This window comes from Narcine bancroftii, chromosome 3, assembly GCF_036971445.1.
Source record: "Narcine bancroftii isolate sNarBan1 chromosome 3, sNarBan1.hap1, whole genome shotgun sequence".
NCBI lineage: Eukaryota > Metazoa > Chordata > Chondrichthyes > Torpediniformes > Narcinidae > Narcine > Narcine bancroftii.
In genome coordinates, this window is record NC_091471.1 from 247883420 (window position 1) to 247909400 (window position 25981).

The window sequence follows — 25981 nt, forward strand, 5'->3', positions numbered from 1 at the left end:
GACTCTCTTCCCATTCCATGAATGAGAAACAGTTCCTTGCTGTATCCTGTGATTTTTCTCAGTACGTGAAGTGCTTGAGTGACCACAAACACTGGAGGAACTCAGCTGGTCTTGCAGCATCCAGAGAAGGTAAAGATATATAACTGGCATTTCGAGCCTGAGCCCTTCCTCAAGGTGTGAGTGAAAAAGGTCAAGCTGTGGAAAGATGTTAATTGGATTTGATGAGAGGAAAGGTGATCGTGCTGGTGATCACCAGAGACAAAATTGTGTATTCTTTAAGGAAGGGGGATGCAGTCAGAATAATGTTGGCTGTAACTTATTGTGGATGTTATGCCCTGTGGTGATCATGCCTTGTACCTGCTCATCCTAGCTTAGCCATACCTACTGAGTCCTGTGCAGGAAGCATGGTGACTTGGGACAGAGCACCTTACCCTATCCTGGAGTTGCAACCTCCATCCTTGCTCCCTCTGCCTTTTATTGCACCTTGAAGCTTATACAGTAAAAGCCCTGGTATCTGGCACCTATGGGGATTGGTAGATGCCAGGTATGTATATTTTCCGGTTGCTTGAGACTTACTTTTACAATGCCTAACTAATACATCTTCATTAAGAATAAACAGTTTAAAAGATGAAAATACTATACTGTACTTATACTGTACTTACACTGAACAAACTTCACTTTCTTGAATGTCTAAACCTTATTTTCAGTCACATTCTTTGCAAACACTTCAGGGTCACTGCATCTGCAGGTTCCTCCCCCTACATGGAGCCGCCGTAAGATGAACAATAACATTATAGATATTTAATTTGTAAAACCTTTAGACATACCCAAGAGTCAGTGCTGGCCAATTTACATCCAATTAACCTACAACCTCCAGTACATTTTCAAGGGTAGGAGGAATCTGGAGCCCCAGTGAAAACCCTCACAGACATAGGGAGAATGTACAAACTCCTTACAGACAGCACAGGATTCAAACCCACGTCCCAATTGCTAGCACTGTGAAGGCATTGCACTAACCACTACGCCAACCGTGCCTCCCTTAACCCCCTCCCTCTTCTCCCAAGTTTAGAGATAAAGCCTCTGACCGGGGCAACTCTCACTAAGCAGGGATAAGGAGTCACTTTAAGAGAGTCACCCCAATGGCGAGCGGCACCAACCAGCTCTTCATCCTGGGCAACGCCATTGCCATTGCACGCTACTTTATTCAAACAGCTGCTCCGAGCAAAGCCCGACTCAAGGCTCTCTGCTGGCTGGATATTTGCTCCCACCTTCACCAAAGATTTACGTGTCCCTTCAGTGAACATTTATAATTTTCAACTTGCACATTTTTACATATTATTTTATTCTTTTTATTTTAATATTTTTATTTATTTTCCTTTTTCTGCCAGTTGCTTGTTGCTGCTGTTTGCTCGATTTCCGGGGGTTTTATTGTATTTAAAATTAGACAATTTCTTTGATGGTAATGTCATCCTGTGAGGCTTGGTGTTAAGTTTAGATGTTTCCTTGTGAAGCATCTTGGAATGTTTTGCTTCATGAAGGGAATTTAATTATCCAGGAGCTACAAAAGGAGAGCAGTGGAGAAGGTGGTATGGACAGGTGGACAGGGAACTCCTTTGGAAAGGAGGCAACCACTACCTAATTGAGTGCACTGCATCCTATTGCAATATATTGCTTGTGTTTAGTCCTCTTCTCTTTGGCTTGGCTTCGCGGACGAAGATTTATGGACGGGTAATGTCCACGTCAGCTGCAGGCTCGTTTGTGGCTGACAAGTCCGATGCGGGACAGGCAGACACGGTTGCAGCGGTTGCAAGGGAAAATTTGTTGGTTGGGGTTGTGTGTTGGGTTTTCCCTTCTTTGTCTTTTGTCAGTGTTTAGTAACTAAGGATGGAATCTCGGGTTCTTGGTGGAGGAATTGGAGAAACCCATAATTTTTGCAAATCCTTTGTTTCTTAGAGCGTGTGGAACGAATTCCTTGGATTGCCCCAGAATGCGTCCAGAACATTAACAAATTAAGCCTGGGAGCTGACAAATGGAGCTTTGGAACAACTGTGCTGGAGATCTGTTGCAATGGAGAAGTTCCACTGAAGGAACGGACTCTGTCAGAGGTAAATTGCAATCTTACCCTGAGTCAGGGAGGGGGTGAGGGAGGGGAGAGGCAGAGCTGTCCTGCAAAAATTGACTGAAGCCTAAGCTGATTCATACATGGCCACAGTAAAGCAGTTGGGAGAAGGCAGGTCTTCCCGAACCATTTATTGTTAAAGTGATGATAGTGGGGCAGGGAATGAAAGGTGAATGTTGATGCTGGTTGGGAACAAATATATATTTCATTTTTGTTACCACCAATTATGTGCTCAGGTCATATAGACTGTGGCCCAGCAATGCAAGTCACGATTCGCCAGAGGCGAAGGTGATGATGGTGTGTCGTATTGGATTTGGACTATTCGACCTGGCTGTGATAGCAGACAAAGGAGAGATGGAAAGAATCCATCCAAGCACCCACATGGGGTGGCTCTCCAGTGTATCTTGCAGGAACGTGAGCACAAGGGTGATCCCTTCACCATAGTTTGACAGCCTCTTTATACATGCTCAGCACACTATGGCCATTCTCCTGAAGTGCCACAGGAGAGCAGCACTGCAAACACCACTGTAGATGACAGGAAGTTTGTTTTTTTTCCACAGTACAGAGGAACTTTGAAGGGGATTTAATAGAATGGTAGCAAAATCATCAGGGATTTTGTTGAAAGGGTAGGGAGAATCCATATTGATTGCAGTTGGGTCTGTGAATTTAATATATCTGAGGAAAGAATGAGAGGGGAAGCAGAAGTCCTTCACGTTAATTGCCCTGCATCAGCAAGGAAGGATGTAGAGGCAGTGTCCATGAAAAAGCAGCCACACATGCATTTGAAGTGGACTGTCTTTCAAAGTACAGGAGAAATGTTTGTTCGGGACTAAGGTGGACACCTGCATCTGAAACAGGTACAGGCCAAGTGGGCAGCTGGGTCAACATTAGGAGGAAGTCACTAGGGAATGATATGGTGCTGCTAAGATTTGAAAAAGCATTATAAGGAGATTGTCAAAACCAAGACTGAACTTTTGAGAGCTGTATATTGCAGGAGGGGTGGGAGGGAACAAGAATTCAGATATTCCACTTATTGTTTACAAAGGAGAGGTGTATTAAAGCCTGCCACTATCTCCATTTGTACATGTAAACAAATTAGATATAGGCATTTTATGCTGATGACTTCCACGTATCATTGGATCAAATCTGGCTGATCTGTACCTTAACTCCATACACATTCCTTGGTCTATAACTCCTGAATTTGCATGTCCAACTAGAATCTATCAGCCCCACCCCCCAAATGGTGAAATTTTGGAGAGAGATTTTCAGGTTAAAGTAGTTTTCCCTTATCCGTGGTTTCACTTTCTGCAGTTTCAGTTAACCACAGTTTGAAAATATTAAATGGAAAATTTCACAAATAAGTAAGTCGTACATTTTAAATTGTGCGCTGTTTTGAGTAGCATGATGAACTCTCATGGCGTCCTTCCCGGGACGTGAATCATCCCTTTGTCCAGCGTATCCACGCTGTATACGCTACCCACCCGTTCGTCACTTAGTAACCGTCTCAGTTATCAGATCGACTATCACAGTACTTGTGTTTAAGTAACCTTTTTTTAATATTGTTATTAGTTATTGTTGTTAACCTCTTATTGTGCCTAATATAAATTAAATTTTATCATTGGAAAAAACATAGTGTATATATAGGGCTATCAGCAGCTTCAGGCATGCGCTGGGAGTCTTGGAACGTATCCCCTGCGGATAAGGGGGGACTACTATACTCAGCTCCACCATGTATCGCCCAAGAGAGAATCTGGTGAATCCCTACTTGAAAATCTTTGAGTGAATCTGTTTGTTGAGCATAACATTGTTCCCATTTGATGTGTTTGAGCTTAAGCCTCCATTTCCTACTGCATTATTATTCCTTCCCTTTGGGTCTGCCACACACCACTCTGGTGCAGAGGGCTTACTGACAATTGTGCCCCAAACCATCAATTATCGATTTCTCTGCCCAGACTTCCATGAGCCAAGAAGCCCAGGGTTATTTGGAGTTAAGACAGGCAAAGATTGTGCGGGGGGGAAAACAATTGCTTCTCCTTTCCTCCATGTTAGACAGGAGTTTGTTGAAATTAAAAATGTTTGCCTGTCATCATCTGAAATTGTTTACTGGTTTTTAAAAGAGAGACGGACTTATTTCTACTATAATTGGGTGCTGAAAATCAAAAACAGAATACTGGGTGGCGATCAGGCAAAGATATGGTGTTAATGTTTCACATCAAGGTCCTTGATAAGAACTGGAAAACAGTTGGGGAATGCCGGAGAGGGAATGTCAGTGATTACATGCAGACTAAAGTTGTCACGGTAATCATTTAAAAACGGGCAGCTGGAGAGTCCAGAGAAAAGTGAATCATCTGAAATAGAGAGGTACACAGCTACTTCCATGGAGAGAAAAGATGAAATTGTTACATCCACTGTTAATTTCCGGGGCTACGACAAAACCAGATCTGCTCCTCCGGCTTGTGTTTGGCATCATTGGAGCAGGAAGAGGATGAAAGAGTGAAAGTGACAGGAGAATGGAAGCTCAAGGATGCCCTTGTGGATTGAAAGAGGTTGCCCTCTAAATACATTTTTTCCCTTCACCATTGCTTTCTCTATTTGATGGCCATGGCTGGTCTACTTCTGCTCAAACTTCTTTCTTTCCAACCAGAGAAAGGATAAAGTTCCTCTTTCACCATGTAGTGACTCACCCTCCATGATTTCTGTCACCTCCAATTGGGATTCCACTGTGAGATAAATCTTCCCCTCCTCTTCCAGCTTGTTCTTTCCATCTCTACCAACCAAGCTCCTTCTGTTCTCATACAGCATGGGAAATGCAGAACCTGTCCTTTTTACCTCTTCCCTTTCTGTTATTCAGGAACCTAAAAGGTTCTTCTGGGTGAAGCAGCATTCTCTTGCACTTTTTCAACATGGCGCAGGGCATTCTTTGCAATGGAAGTACAAAATACAGGGTGGGACGAATGATTTGCACAACACCTATATTCAATCTGTAAGAGTTGCCTGAGCTCCTAGTGACTGGTTCTCCATCTTGTTCTGACTCTGACACGTCTTCAGCCTCTTACATTGCTCAAAGAAGGCCCAATGTACCCTGGATAAATGGTATTTTATTTTCTTCAGGTGAACCTCTTTTTCCCCCACCCCTGGCCCTTCACTGTTTTTACTGTTTCAGTTGGGTTATTTTTTTTCTCATCTCAAAGTGCCTCATTTGAAAGGAATTGTTGCCTTGACAACTTTGGTTTGCCCCCCACCATGACACACACTTCCTCTTTGCTCCACTCTCCACAATTCAAAGCAACTTCTTCAAACCATTTAAATTTTAATAAAGACTTTTTGATCTGGGACGTCAACTTGTCGCTGAAAGCCAACAACCAGCAGTTGAAATTCTGAAATGTTGACTCTGTTTCCCTTTCCGCAGATGCTGCCTGACCTGTTGAACGTTTGCAGTATTTTCAGTTCCGTCTTTTTTTTTTCCATTCCCTCAGTTCTCTCTGGGAACATTGGTCTTTGGATAAAGATATTAGACAGGAAGGGGTTGGAACAATATGGCCATATGCAGGAGGGTGGTACTAGCCCAGAACACCAGCCAAGTTGGCATGGAGAAGATGGGTCAAAGGACTTGCTCTGTGCTGAATGCCGCTGGGTACAGATTTTGAAATCATGTATCAGTGATGATTGTGGGGCTTTTGGAGCCCCTGTTAACACTGCATCAGATTGTGAACCTAACATCTTTCTGATTCTATTTTATTTACAGAAAGAGAGGTTTTACGAGATGAAGGGAAAGCTTCCTGAACCGTCGTGTAAAGAACTGGCAGACTTGAACAGCTTGTGCCATAGCTACGAGCCAAACCAGAGACCATCTTTCAGGACAATTCTGCGGGAGCTCACGCTGCTACAGCAGCAAAGTAAGAACTGCTCTGTCCCCAGTGTTCTGTGGTTGCGCTAATGCTGGTGGTGAGTGGCTGGGGGATGAGGTGCTCCTGATTTCTGATTATGGGTTACCTGCGTCATTATGGCTCAGCTCCTGGCCTTTTCCAGTACTTGCTACTTTTGTTTATGGAAGGAAGCAAGTCTAATCCCATCGAAATTGTCCAGTTTCCCTTCTCCGAGTATTGGACAAACCAGTGATAAACAACAAGCATCTTCTTTAAGAATGGAGGGGTAAACCTGGAGTTATTGAAAAATGAAACGCTGATGTTGTAAGGGACTGTTGTCATTGTGAATTAGTATTTGAAAAAGTCTTCACAACAAAATAATGCATCAGGAACGGCTCCTCTGTGGTTAACACACTCTGACAGGGGTTAGGTTGTAACTGTGGGGGCCAGGGTAGATGTGCGGGTAATGGAGGATAAGCGGGTGAAGGCCAAGTTGATGGTGGAAGAGGGGAAGCTGTGTTTTTTGAAGGTGAGGGGGTCTCTGTGGCTCTGGCATGTAAGGTGTTGCCCGGCAAACAGGTGCAATGGATACGGAGGAATCGAGAGAAAGGAGGTAGAATCCTTACAGGGTTGAGGCAGTTGGTAGTTTGTATTGAGAGTTTGTATCTTGAGTTGGGGACAGAGAGATTGAGAAAAAGGACATCGTCCCGTTCTCATGGCAACATGTCTGTCAATGGTCTTGTCCACTGCCAGTCTGAGACCACTTGAAAATTAGAACACCTATTCCGGCTGGGCACACTTTAACCACACGGCATTGACGTAGACTTCTCCGGTTTCTGTTAGTCCTCCACCCCCCCCCCCCCCCCCCAACCAAGCCCCCATCTTTCCCTATGTCTCCTTTCCTGTAGCCCTGACTTTTTCCTCTCCTTCTTTTACCCCATCTCTGCATTCACCTCGACCTCATCTCCCTTCCGACCAGTCTGTGCATTCAACATATCATCCTCCACCCTTACGACATGACCTCATTGTCAGATGCATCTTTTCTGCTCCTCCCTTCTCCACCTTGTGCAAGGACCACTCCCTCCATGACTCCCTTGTCTACTCCTCCCTCCCCTTGGGACCTACCGCTGTGACCACACTTGTGGCCACATCTCCTCCCTCACCACCATTCGGGGGTCCAAAACAGTGAACAAGTGAAGCAACATTTCACTTGTGAATCTGTGAGGGTCATCTATTGTATCTGGTGCTCCTGCTGTGGTCTCCTCTACATTGGAGAGACTGGACACAGACTGGAAGATCGCTTTGTTGTGCATCTCAGCTGTGTGCTGTAATTGCATAGATTTCCAAGTGGCCACCCATTTCCTTGCCGACATGTCTGTCCATGATCTCGTGCACTGCCAGGCTGAGACCTCCCGCTAATTGGAGGAACATCATTTTCTGTCTGGGCACCCCCAAGTGGATGCCATTAACATCGAGTTGACTGGTTTCCATTAGCCCCCCAACTCTCTTCCCCTCCCCATCTTTCCTATAGCTCGATCTCTCTCTTTCGCCTTTTCCCTTCACCCCCAGGTCTGCACTCACAGAACCAAAGCCACCTGCCTCTTTCTGGATCATTTTTCCTCTCTCCTGCCTCATCTCCTTATCCTTTTGTCTGTTGGTCTGAACTTCTCCCCCCGCCATTTCTTTTATTCAGACGCCTGCCTACTTTTTATCATATCTTGAAGGGCTCAGGCCCGAAATGTCGGTAATATCTTTACCTCCGATCGACATTGCGAGACCGGCTGAGTTCCTCCAGAATTTTTGTGTTTGTACTGTTCACTACTGATCCACTTTCCTATTTCTCAAGTCTTGTGGTCTGTTTCATTCTAGATCCAGATATTTCGTGTGAAAACTCAGTGCCCATAGTTTCCGACCCCACAATCTTCCAGAAACGCTACTTGAAGAAAGTTCGAGATCTTGGAGAGGTGAGATTTTTGTACATTTTGCCCTGTTGGCAGATGGACTGAGATGAGCGACAGTGTTCCTGCAGTGGTCAGTGCAATGCTGTTACAGCGTCAGGACCCAGGTTTGAATCCGGTGGTTTGTATATTCTCCCTTTGTCTGCAAGGGTTTCCTTCAGGACCTCCAGTTTCCTCACACTCTTCAAAACGTACGGGGGTTGTAAGTATTTGAGCAGCACGGGGTCCTAGGCCAGAAAGGCCTGTTACCATGCTGCATGTCAAAATTTTAAAAATAGATTAAAATTCCTGTCTCAGGTTCAGTTATTGAGGTTTGTATTTGGATCCATGCACTGCACTATCTGGTTACTGAGCAGAGTGGTTCTGGGATCAGCGTGTTTCAGTGCAACATTCTGAACACTGAGTCATAAAAAAGGGTCTCTGTGTGGATTTTATTTTATTTTTTTGAAACTTTATTTATTAATTTTAACATATAAAGAAAGTCAGTAATTCACATACAAAAAAAAATACAAAACGAAGTAATACAAATACAAAGTAACATAATTAATACAATACCAATCTCAAAATCTCCCCCTGACAACTAAAAATTAAGACTAAAAGAAAAGAAACTATTTTTAACCCCTAAACCCCCCCCTCCCCACCCCCACAATAAAGAGTGAAGAATTAATAGTTAGTATAATAAGAGAAAAAAATTTTTTTTAAAAATCTTAAAAAGAAAATCAATATATATATTTAAAAAATATTAATTAAGTATTAATTATTAGTCCACAAAATTTTTATTATATAAAACTATATATAAAAAAAACCAAAAACAAACAAAAAAAAACTTAAAACGAAAAAAAAAGCCAACAAAAAAAATCTAAAAAAAGGAAAGAAAAAAAACACATATATATAGAAAAAATTATATATATATAAATGAAAAGTTTTTTTAAAAAAAAGAAATTAAAAAAAAATAATTAATTCAAACTTATTTAAATTGTATATAATCAATAAATGGGGTCCACTTTAACTCATAAAAAGACATCTTATCTTGTATAGAAAAAGATATTTTTTCCATGACCAAACAAAACTTCATCTCTGAATACCACCTATCTAAAGACAATACATTTCTATTCTTCCAAGTAATCACTATACATTTCTTAGCCACTGCCAATGCTAAATAAATAAAAGAAATCTGGTAATTATCTAATTCTAAATCAATCAATGGTTGCATATTCCCTAATAAAAATATATCAGGGTCTAATACAATATGAAGATTATATAGATTATTAAATACAGATTGAATACCTTTCCAAAATTGTTGTAACCGATCACACAACCAAACAGCATGTAAAAAAAGTACCAGAAACCTGATCACAACGAAAACAAAGATCTGACTTACTAAAACCAAATTTTTTTAATTTTTCGGGTGTTAAATATAATTGATGTATAAAACTATAATTGATCATCGCCAATCTAGCATTGATCAATTTTCGAACACTGTTACGACAAATTTCAGACCAATCTTCTTCAGTTATTGTTAAGCTTAAATCTTTTTCCCATTTCATTTTATCTTTATCCCAATCTATTTTACTTTCACATTCCAACAAAATACGATACAAGCCTGATATATAACCCTTTTTTGGAAATGAGAGCACGTATTTCTCAAAATCAGTTTCAGACAATAAATTCATTTGGCAACCACATACCTGTTTTACAAAAGATCTTAACTGATAATACACAAATATAGAATGACCACTTATATCAAATCTCTTTTGCAATTCTACAAAAGAACAAAAATGACCTTCTAAAAAACAGTCAGATAAATTATGTATTCCTTTCTCCTCCCATTGTTTCAAAATAGTATTAGATACCGTGAAAGGAACAAGTTGATTATTAAATAATGGTAATCTTCCCGACCACTTATTTTTCAATCCCATTTTATGTAATTTACTTGTCCATAAATTCATTAAATGTTTCAATATTGGTACATCATAAGTTCGTAACAAATTTTTATTCCATCGAAATAAAAATTCATTCGAAAATTTTTCAGAAATAACTGCCAATTCTATCTGTGCCCAACTAGGCGTTTCTTGTGTGGCCATTAATACGCTAAGAAATCTAAATTGAGCTGCTTCATAATAAAATTGGAAATTAGGTAGTCGTAACCCTCCAAATTGAAAATCCCACATCAATTTTTTCAACGCCACCCTAGGGAATTTTCCTTTCCACAAAAAATCCCTAATTACCTTATATAAGTCCTTAAAAAATCTTTTTTGTAAACAACAGGGAATTGATTGGAATAAATATTGTATACGAGGAAAAATATTCATTTTTATAGTATTAATTCTTCCTAATAAACCCAAAGGTAAATCTTTCCATTTAACTAAATCTGTCTTAATCTTCTTCATTAAAGGAAGATAATTAAGTGAATATAAGTTTTGGTAATCAGTATTAACATTAATTCCCAAATATTTAATTTGTTTCGTCCACTTCAAATTCGTAATATTTCTAAACATTGAATAATCATCTTTACTAATTGATAAAATTTCACTTTTAGTCCAATTAACCTTATAACCAGATAATTGACCATAAATCTCTAAAGAATCTTGAAGTGCTGGCAGAGAAACATTAGGATCCACCAAATACAGCAAAACGTCATCCGCAAATAAATTTATTTTATAATCTTCATTCAAAACTCTCATACCTTTGATACTTTCATTCTGACATATTAATTGTGCTAAAGGTTCAATAACTAAAGCAAACAAAGCGGGTGATAATGGACATCCTTGTCTAGTAGATCTTGTTAAATTAAAAGATTCTGAAAGCAAACCATTAGTAACAACTCTAGCTTTCGGGCCATTATACAAAGCCCTAATCATACCAATAAATGAGGGACCAAACGAAAACTTCTCAAGTACTTTAAATAAAAACTTCCACTCTACTCTATCAAATGCCTTTTCTGCATCCAATGAAACCACCATTGGATAATTCTTCTGAGATTTAGATCTATTTATTAAAGTAATTAATCGTAAAATATTATCTGAAGCATACCTATTTTTAATAAAACCTGTTTGATCACGATGTATTATCTTTGGTAAATACTGAGCTAACCTATTAGCCATAACTTTAGCCACTATTTTATAATCTACATTTAACAATGATATAGGACGGTAAGAAGCTACCTGTAAAGGGTCTTTATCTTTTTTTGGTATAACTGTAATTATAGCATTAGAACAGGACTCAGGTAAATGAAAAGTATCATAAAGTTGTTGTATTACATTCTTAAATAAGGAAGATATATCAACATAAAAAGTCTTATAGAACTCAATTGAAAAACCATCTCCACCGGGCGCTTTTCCATTTGGCATATCTTTTATAGCCATTTCAATTTCATTATCCATAAAAGGTTTATCTAACTCCTGTCTATCTTCTTGAGCTAACTGTGGTAAATTAATATTTTTCAAAAAAGAGTCTATTGCATCTTCTTTTATCTCTTTACATTCAGTCAAATAAAGTTTTTTATAAAAATTACAAAATTCATCATTAATTTCTTTTTGACTAAAAGTAATACCCGATTTATTTCTAATAGCTGATATAATCCTAGATAACTGTTCTTTTTTTAATTGCCAAGCTAATACTTTGAGCTTTCTCACCCCATTCATAAAATTTATTTTTTGAATGATTCAACAGACATTCAAATCGATATGACTGTAACTTATTATACTTCAACTTTAAATTAGTTAATTGGATCTTTTGAAATTCAGTAGCTTTCTTTTGAAATTCTTTTTCACAGATTGTTATTTTCTTCTCCAAATCCTCAGTTTCTCTAACTCTCTCTTTCTTCAATTTAGATGCATAACTGATAATTTGACCTCGTAAAAAAGCTTTCATTGCATCCCACAAAACAAACTGATCAGAAACAGAATGAACATTATTAGCAATGAAATCCTCAATTTGTTTTTTCAAATAAACAATAAATTCTGGCTTTTGTAGTAACATAGTATTAAATCTCCATCTTAAAGTATGTTGTGTAACTTGAGAACTTTGATATTCCAATAATAACAATGAATGATCCGAGACTAACCTTGCCTTATAATCCACAGATATAACTTTATCCTGTAAATGTGCCGAAATTAAAAAATAATCAAGTCTTGAAAAAGAATTATGTCGAGAAGAATAAAAAGAAAAGTCTTTCTGTGTAGGATTAAATCTACGCCAAATATCAACTAAATTCAAATCTTTCATCATATTAGCCATATGTATCGCCATCTTTGATTTCTTAACTACCTTTGGATACTTATCCAATAACGGTTCTAATACCATATTTAAATCCCCCCAATCATCACATTGGAATTAGCTTGTCCCAATAATAAAGATATTTCTGTAATAAAAGCAGAGTCTTCAACATTTGGGGCATAAACAGCAATCAAAGTCCAAGCTTCATTAGAAATCATACAGTTCAACTTAAGTAGTCTTCCTCCATTTTTCTCCTCGTCTTGCAATTGAAACAGTAAATTCTTATGTACCAAAACCGCAACTCCTTTTGCCTTTGAATTAAATGAAGAATAGAAGACTTGTCCAACCCAATCCCGCTTAAGTTTCAAATGTTCTTTATCTGTCAAATGAGTTTCCTGTAAAAAGGCCACATCTACTTTAAATTTTTTTAAATAAGCAAGTACTTTCTTACGCTTTATAGGATTATTCAAACCCTGAACATTAAGAGAAGCAAACTTAAATTTCGACATATCTTTCAACAATTAGAAAAAAAAACCCAAACTCTTACCCCTTTACCCTCTCTTAATACAATCAAAAAAAAGGAAAAAAAAAAATTTTTTTTATAAAAAAACCCCTTCACTCTTTAATCTGATAATACAAAAAAAAGAAAAGAAAAACCGGATAGGAGGTTAAAAATACCTCCTCCCGTCTAAACCGCACAATGCGGTAACTCCCCCCAAAAAAAATGGGTGTGAGATAACTCACACGTAGCTGATGACTGCTGGAAAATACTGCCCATCCAGCCACCTCTCCCAACCCCCATATCATATTAACATAATCATTATCTAAAACCATCTCCAGAATTTTCTTTTAATCAATTTAATCTCTACGGCCACCCTTATCTCCATCTCTTCTTGAGGATCATTTCCCTTCTTCCATCTCCAAATTTTTCTGAACAATTTTATCTCTCTTATCTCCCTTATCTCCATTTCTTCTTGAAAATCGACTCCCTTCTTCTGTCTCCACTCTCTTTGGAGACCGTAGTGGACTACGTCTTTCTTGAAATTGCGTAATTGACAAAGATTGAGCAAAATCCATAGCCTCCTTAGGATTATCAAAAAATTTGGGTTGATAACCATATTGAAAAATCTTCTCTGTGTGGATTTTAGACTTAAAAGTGGGTCATCAGTGCATAAAGTGGATCATGCTCTGCTGTGTATTCAGTGCCTGCATTAATTCTTGTGTGGTTTTTTTTTAAACTTTATTTAAGATTTTATAACATGAATAACATATAGGATTACATTTAAAAAAATTAAGAATAAAATAATAAAATTACAATACAGTATCAGCAATCTAAATAAACTATACCCTCCCCAATAATTATTACACATTAATAACCCAACTCAAATTAGTCCAACCCCCCCTTTCCCCCCCAAAATAAAGAGTGAAGAATTAATAAAGTTAATAATATATGTGAGAAAAAAACCCACTTACAAAAAAAAACAAAAACATAACCGATTAAAATACTAACAAAAAGAAAAGTAATTAATACTAAGATATCAGACTTAAAAAACATATTTAAATCAAACTTAAATGCATATATTTAACAAACAGAGTTAAGATGAAACATATATTTAACTCAAACTTAATATAAAAAATTAGTAAAGTTAGTAACATTATCTATCAAAAATTCTTTAATCAATTCTTTAAAAAAAAATTGTAGCATGGAAAAAAAAGATGAAAAAAAAACTTTCTCTATAGAGATAAACCTTCACCAAATATCAACTAACTTCACATCTATCATCATATTAGTCACATAAACCACCATCTTAAAACAAAATTCAAACCTCATTAAGCATTGTACAATTCAATTTTAGAACTCTTCCACCATTTTTCCCTTTTACTCTTGAATAGTTATCCAATAAAAGCTCCAATACCACATTTAAATATCCCCAATCATTACGTTAAAATTCAGATATCCAAATAATAAAAACACATCTACAACGAAATCTATATCTTCAACAAATGGAGCATAAAGCACAAACAAAATTCAAGCCTAATTCTTGTGTGGTTGATGAGAGAGAATTTAATTGCTCGGTGAAGATTTTTTTTAGACTCCCTTCTGATCATGGTGATTCAGCAACAGCTTTATCCTGAAGAGCATTTGATTGCTGCGTTCATGTGGGGATTTCAGAAGGAGAACGTTGGAACAAAGACTGTTCAGGGCAGCAGTGATGATCCCCTGTATGGTCCGAACTGATGTTGGCAGATGCTGCTTGGCTTCTTCCAAGTGGCCTCCTTCATGAGGTGTGGTCACATTAGTGGGCTTTGTTGAAATTCAGACATCCAGCACAGTGAGCCCGTAACACCCGAATTTGCACCTTGGTCTCTGAGCTGCAGAACTCACAGGTTTCCATTGCTGGTCACCCTAGAAAAGGCTGTGACAGGGCATCTCTGTCTGTGCCTCCCTGGATCTTTGTGTGTGTGTGGGTAGGTTAAAATAGAGTTATGACACCACAATTCCCACCTCAACTAACACCTTCTCAGTGCACATCCCAATTGGTTCCATGAGAACCATAAGACATAGGAGCAGAAATTCAGCCCACCATGAGCTGATCCATTTTCCCACTCAGCCCCACTGTCTGGCCTTCTCCCCATATCCTTTGATCCCCTGGCTAATCGGGAATCCGTCCATCTCTGTCTTAAGTACACCCAATGACTTGGCCTCCACGACCACCTGTGGCACAAATTCCACAGATTTACCACCCACTGGCTGAAGAAAGTCCTCCACACCTCTGTTCTAAGCGGATGCCCTTCAATCTTGAAGTTGTGCCCCCTTGTCTGAGTGAAGTGCCAGTTGATGAAGTAGACAAAGACAATAATCATGGCTTTTATTAGCAGAAACTCATGGTACAATAATGAAAGACAATAGATGCATATACAGTTATATTCAAAGGGAGTGTCCTTCTTAACAGCAGAGATGATGGACAGCCAATGTTAGTACAGCAAGGCTCGCCAGAGGGAGACTGGCAGCTTGGCAGACATTCACCACACTGAGACTCCCACCATGGGAAACTACCCTGTCCATGCCTTTCAACATTCAGAATGTTCTGAAAGCTGCTGGGAACATGGGTGAGGGGTTGCAATGGCCCTTCGATCCTCGATGTTGTGCCAACCCATGTATTCCTTCAAAGAAAAATACTAAACCCTTCTTGCTTCGTGATCCTCTATTTTTCTTTCATCAAATTTGTTCAATTTCAGGGCCATTTTGGCAAGGTGGGACTGTACATCTATGACCCATTCAACGATGGCACAGGAGAAGTGGTGGCAGTGAAATCACTGAAGTCAGAGTGTGGTGAAGAACTGCACTCCAGCTGGACCCGGGAGATTGAAATTCTGAAAACTCTCTACCATGACAACATCGTCAAGTACAAAGGAAGCAGCAGTGAGCAAGGTAATGTGAGAAGCAGGGATCGCTGGCAGGTGTTTGCACGTGATTTTGTTCTTGTGACTAAGCCCACAGTCAGGTGCCCTACTGTTTGGCATCGGTGATCATGTCTCTCTGTCCATCACAATCTCTGACCCTCCGAATTGTCGTTGTGGCCTCCCCTCTTCTCCTTCAGTGAAGGCTCTATCTCCGAGCTGAGACCGCAGTCGATGTTGAGTTCATGATTATACAAGGGAAAAATACTGAAGTGGTTTCCCATCGTCTTCTTCAGTTGCAGTGTCCAAAATGGACGAGTAAACCCTGCCCATTTATTCGCAGATTCATCTGCCCAGTGTTTTTAGTTTCACAACCATAAATTCCAGAGCCACATATAGGCAGATAAATAACTGTCGTTCTCCTGAAGGCCATGTCAAACGAGAGAGAACTTGTGCAACACCTTCCACACCTTTAGAAGGTCCCAAAGTGCCTGGCAATCAATTCATCAGGAAGTACAATGAAACTGCCCTTAGCAGGATTCCATGTCTTGAAAATGAAATGACATTTTGTTTCTTAAATGTTGATCATTGAACATTGCACAGATAATTTAGGGGCAGTCATTTAGTTGCTAAAAGTTTAGTAACTGCTAGTTGCAGAGGGTGGTGAATCTCTGGAATTTTGTACCCTGTAGGGTTGAGGAGGCTGGCTTATCTAATAGGAGGTAGATACATTTTAGGAAAAATCAGGGAGCTGTAGGGAATTACATGGGAGATGAGGCAAGTGCAGGTCATCTCATATTGGGACAGCTTTGAGGCCTGAGTGGCCTGAAACCAGCTATTTTTTTTAATGTTCTGCCTTGGGAAGAAGAAAGGGAGTGGATAACTCAAGGTACATTTAAAAAAGCAGGGTCATTGGGAAGCACAATGAGCTAACATTGTCATGGATAAGAAGGCTGGCAGGCTTGAGAGATCAGGCATAAGAAAGTCGCTCCTGTGCAAGGTGGTAATGAATGATGTTTCACAGGAGGTTGGAGCTGGGTTCACGGCTTTAAATAAGTTTTAAAATGACTTGGATGAACAAACCAAAGGTATGGTTTTAAAAATGAGATAGGAAAGTACAGAAAAACCCCTGCATCAGGAATTCAAGCAACCGGCAAATAAATCGCGGAAAATAAACAGGTAAGAAATATGAATGTTTAAAACCCCCTTGCCATTAGTTCGCCAATTACACAGCGCACAATCTTAAGCAACTGGAAACTCACTTATCTACTAATCCCCATTGATGCCAGATACCAGGGGTTTTACTGTATGTTGTGAAAAAGACAGCGACCAGATGGATAGGCAAAGATGAGTAGGCAAAGATTTGACAAATAGAGTACAAGGAGGTAAAATGTAAACATGTCTCCTTCGGCAGGGAAAATAAGGAAGATGGCATATTCTTCTAATAGCTTGCAGAGTTCAAAGTTCCTTTATTGTCAAGTGCCCACAATTTGTTTTCTTTGCCCTATGAAAGCACACAGAGAAACCTCTAGTCCAATGCCATAATCAAGATAAGAGTCCCTTCAGAGACATTGAATGTCTGTTGATCCCACCGCCGCCTCTACTTCCGTTATCTGGGAATAAGCCAGAAGCAGAAAGTCTCAGAACTCAGACAGTGCTGGCTGGGAAAGGAATCCAGACCAGCAAAAGGTGTTCATCACAGCACCAATGGCATAGGGAATACTTAAAGTGGTATGTGAGTGGAAAGAAAAAGGTTGAGAACCACTGGGTTGGTGCAACACGTTGAAGAAAAGATTTTAAAAAGTTTTAAATGGTTGCCGGAAATCTGAAACAAAACGTGTTTGATGAGCTCTCGAAGAAAATGGAACTCAACAGGAGATAATCAGTTTGTGAGGACAAAAGGCATTCACACGGGCCCAGAACAGCAATCCAGATTAAATGACTCCCTTCTCCATGTGTTGCTAGGTGAAGGCAAATGCTTTCCTGAACAATGTGCACGATATTTGTTCACACTGTCAACTATTCTATAAAGACCTGTGAAACTGCCATTGCCTCATTGTAGCCAAAGGTTTGATTCATGAAGATGATCTCATTCTCCATTTACTTGCAGCAATGCATTCTTATATTCAAAGTCCCTGTACTGATCCATTGTGCTGTCACAACCTGACCGGCAGCAGCCGCACAACTGGAAGTGTCTGCATTTATTATTTTTTCTCATATGTCTGTATTTTTCTCAGGAGGGCAGATTGTACAATTGATCATGGAATACCTGCCTCTGGGCAGTCTGCGGGACTATCTCCCAAAGCACAACGTGGACCTTGGACAGCTTCTGTTATTTGCGCAGCAGGTTTGCCAGGTAAAACAATGCTCATTTTCAGGTTATCTTCTGATTGAATTACCGTATATGCCAGCATTTCAGACAACTCGTGAAAAAGAAAATTTCCACCTAAAATGTAGGTTTTGAGCTCTACCCTAAGTCTTGCACTGACCAGTGGAGTGATGCTGCTCGACACATTTAATGTACTAACTCACAATATTTTTAAAAGCAAATTACCCAGGAAAGTTTTAAATTTTATTGGCATATTTTAAAGTAAACCACAATCAGCTCCTTTAACCAGCTGTTTAAAGATTGTATAGAGCTGACGGCAGTCGGACTGGGCGGATGAACTCCACGGGGGAGCGCTGAGTCTTTGCTGTTAAGGTTTGGATTTTATACTTGGCATGTAAGATGACTGCTGGTTTTGGGGTGACATTTTTAACGTTCAAGGACCATCTTATACGCCAGCATATACGGTACTTTCACACCTTAGACCTCCTCGAACCTCAATGTATATTACATTGTGAGTTGTGCTGTCCTGCAGACCTATCCAGAGCTTAGATGGCAATAAAACTACCAAATTTCACTCCTGCAATTTTAGAACAAATGAGAAGAGAATCCATCACAGACCTATGGAATCAATCGGGACTACCCCTCGAAACCTGCTCCCAGGGAGCTGTTCAGATAACTTATTTCCATTTCCACACAATCTTTGGATATTTTCCAATGATTCATGGAAATGGGTGTTTTCAGTCAGATAAACAACAAGTATGCTAAATGCTGAAAAACTGGAACAACACACAAAGTGCTGGGGGAGCTTTGATGTGTCCTGAAGGAGGGGTGTTCAGCCTGTAACGTTGACTGTGGATTGCTGCCTGAACCGCTGAGTTCCATACTAATATTGGTAAGGCCAGCATTGATTTCCACTGGTTGTGAACTGCTGCAGAACATATGGTGCAGATGCTTCCACTGTGCTGTTGGATGAGGAGGTGTCAATCTTGACAATGAAGGAATGGCAATATATTTTCAGATTTATTGTCAGAGTACATACATCACTTCACATAAACCCTGAGATTCCTTTCCTGCTGGCGAGGCAGAATTACCACTGATTGGTAGTGGGGGAAAAAACTGTACACAACATAAGCATGGAAACAAATAAAGAAATGTAAACTATGCAATACAGAGAGAGAAAAAAAATCAATAAAGTGCACAAGTGCGAGTCCTTAAATGAGTCCCTGATTGAGTTTGTTGTTGAGGAGTCTGATGGTGGAGAGGGAGCAACTGTTCCTGAACCTGGTGATGTGAGCCTTGTGGCACCAAAACCTCTTTCCTGATGATAGCAGCGAGAACAGAGCATGTTCTGGGTGGTGTGGATCCTTGATGATGGCTGCTGCCCTCTGACGGCAGAGTTCCATATAGATTTTCTCGATGATGCGGAGGGTTTTGCCTGTGATGTCCTGGGTTGTGTCCACTACCTTTTGCAGGGCTTTACATTCAGGGGCATTGGTGTCCCCATACCAGACTGATGCAGCCGGGCAGCACACTTTCCACCACGCCTCTGTAGAAATTTCCCAGGGTTTCTGATGTCATATCAAACCTCCGCAAACTCCTGAGGAAGTAGAGACACTTCACGATGTCATTAGTTGGGTCCAAGAAATATCCTCTGAGATAATGACTCCCAAAAACTTAAAGTTGTTCACCACCTCCACTTCTGATTTGCCCCCCAATGATCACTGGATCGTACACCTCTGATTTTCCCTTCCTGAAGTCAACAATCAACTCCTTGGTTTTGGTGACATTGAGTACTAGATTGTTGGCAGCTCCTTTTTATCAACCCCCCGCCCTACCGTGGTATCGTCAGCTAATTTGTAGAGGGTGCTGTTGTCATACCAAGCCACACAGTTATAGATGTATAACAATAGAGCAGGGGGCTAAGAATGCAGTCCTGTGGTGCTCTGGAACTGATGGAGATTGTGGAGGTGATGTTCTGACCAGTTCTCATTGATTGTGATCTCGAGGTGAGGAAATCTCAATATATTTTCCATTTGGTTGTAGATTTTGCTGCGGTCCCAACAGCCAGAAGCATCATGAAGCGAGGTTTTTCCAGATCCTTTATTCCTGCACTTTCTCTCCAGGGCATGTCCTACCTGCAGTCCCAGCGCTATGTGCACCGCGACCTGGCGGCAAGAAATGTACTTGTGGAAAATGAGAATGTGGTGAAGATTGGGGACTTTGGGCTGGCGAAAGCAATCCCTGAGCACCAGGATTATTACCGGGTCAAGGACGATGGAGACAGCCCTGTGTTTTGGTGAGTTCTTGTGCCCGATGATGATGGTATTTCTGAAAAGGCTGCCTGTTTCTTTTGTGAATGTTAGTAGATCTTTCTAACGAGTAGTTGTGACATATTTTTTAATGTTTTTTTCAAATTTTAGACATACAGCACAGTAACGGGTCCTTTTGGTCCATGAGCCCGTGCCACCCAATTAACCTATAACCCCCGTACATTTTGAATGATTGGAGGAAACCGGAGCTCCTTGGGGAAAACCCATGCAGATATGGGGAGAGCATACAAACTCCTTACAATCAGTACAGGATTTGACCCCCAGTGCTGGTCGCTGGCGCTGTAACATCATAGCAGTAACCACCACACTCACCGTGCCACCCATAAGAATTCCACATCATGAGAATGGCATTAAAGAAAAGTTTACATGAGCGGATAGAAGTAGGAAATGTATTCGTGGGGTGAGGGAACTTCGATGGAGCATCCCACCATGAATCACTTGTTTGCATCCTGGATATTTTCCTCAATTCTCAGTTGTTCATTGTCTAGCACAAGCTGTTGGATGACAATGAGAACAGGAAACTGATGGCCATTCTAACTACTCTCTGCCATTGAGGTCACTCACTAGGAGCCATTCACTCTTTGTGGCTTCACATCGCACAAGTGAACACCCAAAGCCATGAAGTGCTGGAGAAAGATGGTGGTTTAATGTTGTATTTGTTTTGTTATGATTCACATTGAGTCGGGTGGCTTTCTCCAGTTCCAATCTTCACCTGCTGAATCTTGGGTAGTGGAACATCCCTGCGCTGGAAGTGAAGGGGTGGGGGTAAGTGGATGAGTACTGCAGCCAATTTGCATCTCTAGGGTGTACTACATCTTTGCCCCTACCAGTAAAACATGAAAGTCTGTCAACACTGCGATTATAGTAAAAACACAAAAATGGTGGAGGAGCTCAGGAAGTTCCACAGCAGAGAAGAGAAAGATGTATAACCAACATTTTGGCCATGACCCCTCCTTCAAGGTGTTTCTACTGCACCCCTACCATTTCCTTTCACTCCATTTAGTTATTTATTCTTCAACCTTTCCCCCAAGCAGACTGCTACCTTTTTGTTTTCCTCCACACTTTGCCTATTAATTAGTTTCAACACTGTTAATTCATTAACTTTATTTCTGATGGACATTCATCAGGGTGGAACATTATTTTAACCTCCTGATCTACTGAGGATTTCCAGAATTTTGTTTTTTATTTGGGTCCAAGGTTTCACAGTGTTTTGGTTTGTTGTTTTTTTTTAAATTTAGACATGCAGATCTGTAATAGATCAATTCGGCCCAACGAGTCCGTGCCGCCCAATTTACACCCATTAGCCAACACCCCGGTATATTTTGAAAGGTGGGAGGAAACCCACGCAGACACAGGGAGAACATACAAATTCCTTACAGACGGCACGAGATTCGAACCCAGGTCTGGTCCTGATCGCTGGTGCTGTAAAGGCGTTGCTTTAACCATTATACCAACCATGCCGCCTAGGTTATTCCTAATAAGTGTGGGAATGTAGCCAGAGGCTTGTTTCTCCATCCCTCCCTGCAAGGCTCAATCAATGGCTCTTCAATTAAAAACAGCTCACCATAGGTGTTCGTAGCAGCGAGAGCACTGCATCCTCAAGGAAGCATGGTCCATGCAACAAGTTGTTCATCAATGATTGTCATTGCCTTCCCCGAAGTACTGTCCTTGGCCATTATCTGTGCTGTGGCCATCCTGCATGTGAGACCCCCAACACTTGTGTCAGGCAATGGAATTCTAGCCAGCCCGATCTGTACTTCCTTATTTCAGCACCTGAATTTTGCTTCTGGCTTATTGTTCAAGAAGGTAATTCTTTTCCCTACCATCGAGGAATCCTAAGTCCATTCAGTGGGAGCCTAAGAAGTAGATGCAGGAGTTGGCCATTCAACGTGCTCCACTCCATTAAGATCATTAAGTCTCAGCTGTTTTCCAGCACAATCCCTTAATCATTGATTAATGTCCAGACATGAATTGATTGCAGTTTTGAATGAACACAGCCGAATTTCTAAAACCTTCCAGCACCCTCACTTTAATTCTAAACAGGTTATGTCCATGGATGCTGTCTTACCTGCTGAGTTTTTTTTTTAACCTCTCATCCCTTATTCTTGCACTGTCCCCCTGCTTCTAGACTCCTCAGGCAAGGAAAACAACTTCCATCTAGCCTGTCGACAAATTGTGCGTCTTTTGATGAGATCTCCCCATATACTAGAGTACGTAGTCCCTGTCCTGCTAAAACAATCCCACCATGCCTGGAACCAGTCAAGTGAATCATCTCCTAAGAATCAAGATTGTTTTGTATCAGAATACCAACCAAGTGCTTTTTGAGGGAAATGTGTTATTTTTGGTCAGCTATTGCTGTGAAATGCATTGATGTTTAAATTAAATTTAAAGTTTGGACATGGAGCACGGTACAGGATTTTTGGCCCATGAACCTGTGGCATCCAATTACAGCCCAGTGATCTACAACCCTGTACATTTTGAACGATGGGAGGAAACTGGAGCACCCAGAAGAAATCCACGCAGACAATGGGAGAACATACAAACTCCTTACAGACGGCATCGGACACTGGCGCTGTAACAGCATTGCGCTAACTGTGCTGCCCCAAGGTGCTTGAGCTGGGCATTTATTAGGATATTATTAAAATTCTTTTGTTTTGCTCCAGGTATGCCGTTGACTGCCTGAAGGAAGGAAAATTCAATTTTGCTTCTGATGTTTGGTCATTTGGAGTCACGTTGTATGAGCTTCTGACCTACTGTGATGCCCGTCAGAGCCCACCAGCGGTAGGTCTTGTGAAACAGTTCACAATCACATCACTGCACAGTTCTGCAATCACAAATCTGACCTTTGCATTTTCTGTGTATCCTCTCCCTCATACATAGGTAATCTTGTTTTCTTTTCATGTTAAGCACTGGAATGTTCAGTTACAGGGGAATTCTGTCAATTTGGGAAGGATTTGGACCCAACCACCAGCAGGTGAATGTGCACTGAACCTGTTGCCTTTTCTGCTCTTGCTAATAGACTGTGAAACATCCAAAATCAGTCTGCAGAAATCGCTCTGTGGCCACATTCAACTTGTATGAACATTGATTCTGATCAGGGTTTGCTTTGAGGCAGATTACTGTGGCTCCTCCAAAATCCATCTAAGCCCCCTCAAACCATGCGCTCAGCCATACCATCACTTGTTAGTATAGGCTGTAAGCTTGTGTGGCTGTTTAACTATTTGGCTTTCACGACGTTCAATTTTGGGGGAAAGGGTCAAAGTTCAAAAAGTTCAGATTTATTGTCAGAGTACATACATGGCATCACATACAACCCTGAGATTCTTTTTCCCTGTGGGCAAGGCAGAATTACCGCTTATTGGTAGTGCATAGAAAACTGTACACAACATACACCTGGAAACAAATAAAAGGAAACAAACTGCAATAAAGAGAGAAAAAAAACAATCAATGTGCAAAAGTAAGAGTCCCTGATTGAGTTTGTCGCTGAGGAGTTTGATGGTGGATGGGTAGCAGCTGTTTTTGAACGTGGTGGTGTGAGGCTTGTGGCACCAAGACCTTTTTCCTGATGGTAGCAGCGAGAACGGAGCATGTGCTGGGTGGTGTGGATCTTTGATGATTGCTGCTGCCCTCCAATGGAAGTGTTCCCTGTAGATGTTCTCAATGGTGGGGAGGGTTTTGCCTGTGATGTCCTGGGCCATGTCCACTGGCTTTTGGTGGGGGGGATTTATGCTCGGGGGTATTGGTGTCCCCTACCAGATTGTGATGCAGCCGGTCACACTTCCACCACACATCTCGAAGTTTGCCATGGTTTCCGGTGTCATACCAAACTTCAACAAACTCCTGAGGAAGTAGAGGTGCTGATGCACTTTCTTCACCATGCTATTAGTATGTTAGGTCCAGGAAAGATCCTCCGGGATACTGACGCCAAGAACTTAAATCTGCTCACCCTCTCCACCTCTGATTGCCCATTAATGTGATAAATCAGAGCTCTGCTCTAAGACACACTTAATTAAAAGTCCAGATTTAGCGCAATATCCGTCATTGATTCAGATCATAAGTTGGAGGTGCTTAAACAAATGATTGTATTCAATTTTTGTGACCTCTTGCTACCAGCCCTGCAGAAAGTGTGGATTTCGCTGCCAACGCCACAGGTTTCAGATTTTTGGGAACAGAGTGAGAAGGAGCGCGAGTCCCTTGGTGTGTCACTGGGCTTCTTGCAAGTTTAATGTCTGGAAGATGAAAGGAGATGATTATACCTTCTTGTCTCAAAGTCTGCAGTAATTACCTTGACTCTTAAACTTTCACCTGCAGATTGAGGGTCTCTGAGTAACTTCTCCACAGATAAGAACTCACTTTTCTGCCAATAATGTAAAGCAGGGGTGGCCAAACTATGGCCCCTGGCCAACTGCAGCCTGTTGCCCATTTTTAAGTGGCCCACAGGGCACAGAGAACAGGGAGCGACGTCTCAGTGCTCCTCCGCAGGGTCCAACTGCCCAGTCAGACTGCCGTCGGATTGCTACAAGCTTTAAAGGTGGTTGAAAAATGTCAAACTTATATTGTTTGGCCTGTGACTCCTTATATTTTTCTGAATATTTTTGTACTGAAAATGTAGAGCATTACAAATTTCACTTTTGTTTGCTTTTGGAGAATTATTAGTGTTGAAATTTGGCAAAGGCTCGACAACAACTCAAGAATATTTTTCAAATGTTCGGGCATAAGTGAGCAATACAAGGTTGATAAATTGTTCATTAACAGTTGAAATCCCCTGTGACTTGATTATAATTCAATTGGTTGCTGATAGGAGAAGGCATTAGTTTAACCATCATACACATGCAGCCTCCTTAGTGAATGTAAGACAAATTCAATGGGAATCATTCGTTTCATGATCCTCCAGGTGGCTGTTCCTAATGTTGATTTTAATTCCTTTTTTAAAAATTTCAAAAATTATTCTTAACAATAAATATCATTAGGAAATTGTGAAAAAGCATTTTACATTCATGGTGTTATTCATACTATATATTCAGATTCTCTATAGAGTTGGGTTAACACTTATTTTCATGTATAGCCCCATCGCTATTCAGCAACCCTCCTGGGTGATGCATTCTTCTGTTGGTGAGTGGTTTCCTCACTGGTCTCGGGCCCTCAATGTTCAGTTGTGGAAGGATCGTCCTTCCCCCAGAGCCTTTGGCATTGGTTGCACCAGACTCTAGTGCCTTTCTCAGGATGTATTCCTGCAGTCTGGGATGTGCCAGTTGACAGCATTCTCTGATAAACACAAGGGCTGGCAGAACAAGAAGCTTCAAGTTGACCAAAGGGCGTCTTTCATGGAGCTGAGTAAAACACAAAGGCCTGCAGATGCTGAGATTGAAGTAGAAACACAACGCTGGAGAAACTCAGCAGGTCCAACAGTGCACTTTCTATCGCAAAGATACAGAACTAATGTTTTGGGTTTGAACCCTTCATTATGAGCAAAATGTAGGCAGGCACCTGAATAAAATGGTGGGGGGGGGGTGGTGGAGGGACAGGGATGGGTGCACAAGCCCACAGGCAAGAGTAATCAGTGGATAAGGGAGGGAAAGTACAACAGTAAACAAGGAGAATGGTGATGGCTCTGTGAATGGAGAGAGAAGGGGTGGAGAGTTGGAGGAAAGGAGACGGATGGGGGAGAACAGGGAGTGGTCTGGCAGAAACCGGTAAAGTCGATATGAATGCCATCTGCCCCAGACAGATTCTTTCCATCGAATTGATGATCTTGCAGC

At 40.8% G+C, this 25981-nt stretch overlaps 1 protein-coding gene across 4 annotated transcripts in view; it reads left to right on the forward strand.

Moving 5' to 3' along the window:
• LOC138758488 (non-receptor tyrosine-protein kinase TYK2-like) overlaps window positions 1–25981 on the forward strand; it is a 152447-nt gene that overhangs the window by 120242 nt on the left and 6224 nt on the right. For all 4 annotated transcript variants that reach the window (XM_069927447.1, XM_069927450.1, XM_069927449.1 and 1 more), the window contains 7 exons: window positions 1954–2105; window positions 5865–6015; window positions 7855–7949; window positions 15402–15594; window positions 17801–17919; window positions 20016–20188; window positions 22886–23003. In XM_069927447.1, coding sequence (XP_069783548.1) covers window positions 1954–2105; window positions 5865–6015; window positions 7855–7949; window positions 15402–15594; window positions 17801–17919; window positions 20016–20188; window positions 22886–23003 — 1001 coding nt within the window. The remainder of the gene's footprint in view (window positions 1–1953; window positions 2106–5864; window positions 6016–7854; window positions 7950–15401; window positions 15595–17800; window positions 17920–20015; window positions 20189–22885; window positions 23004–25981) is intronic.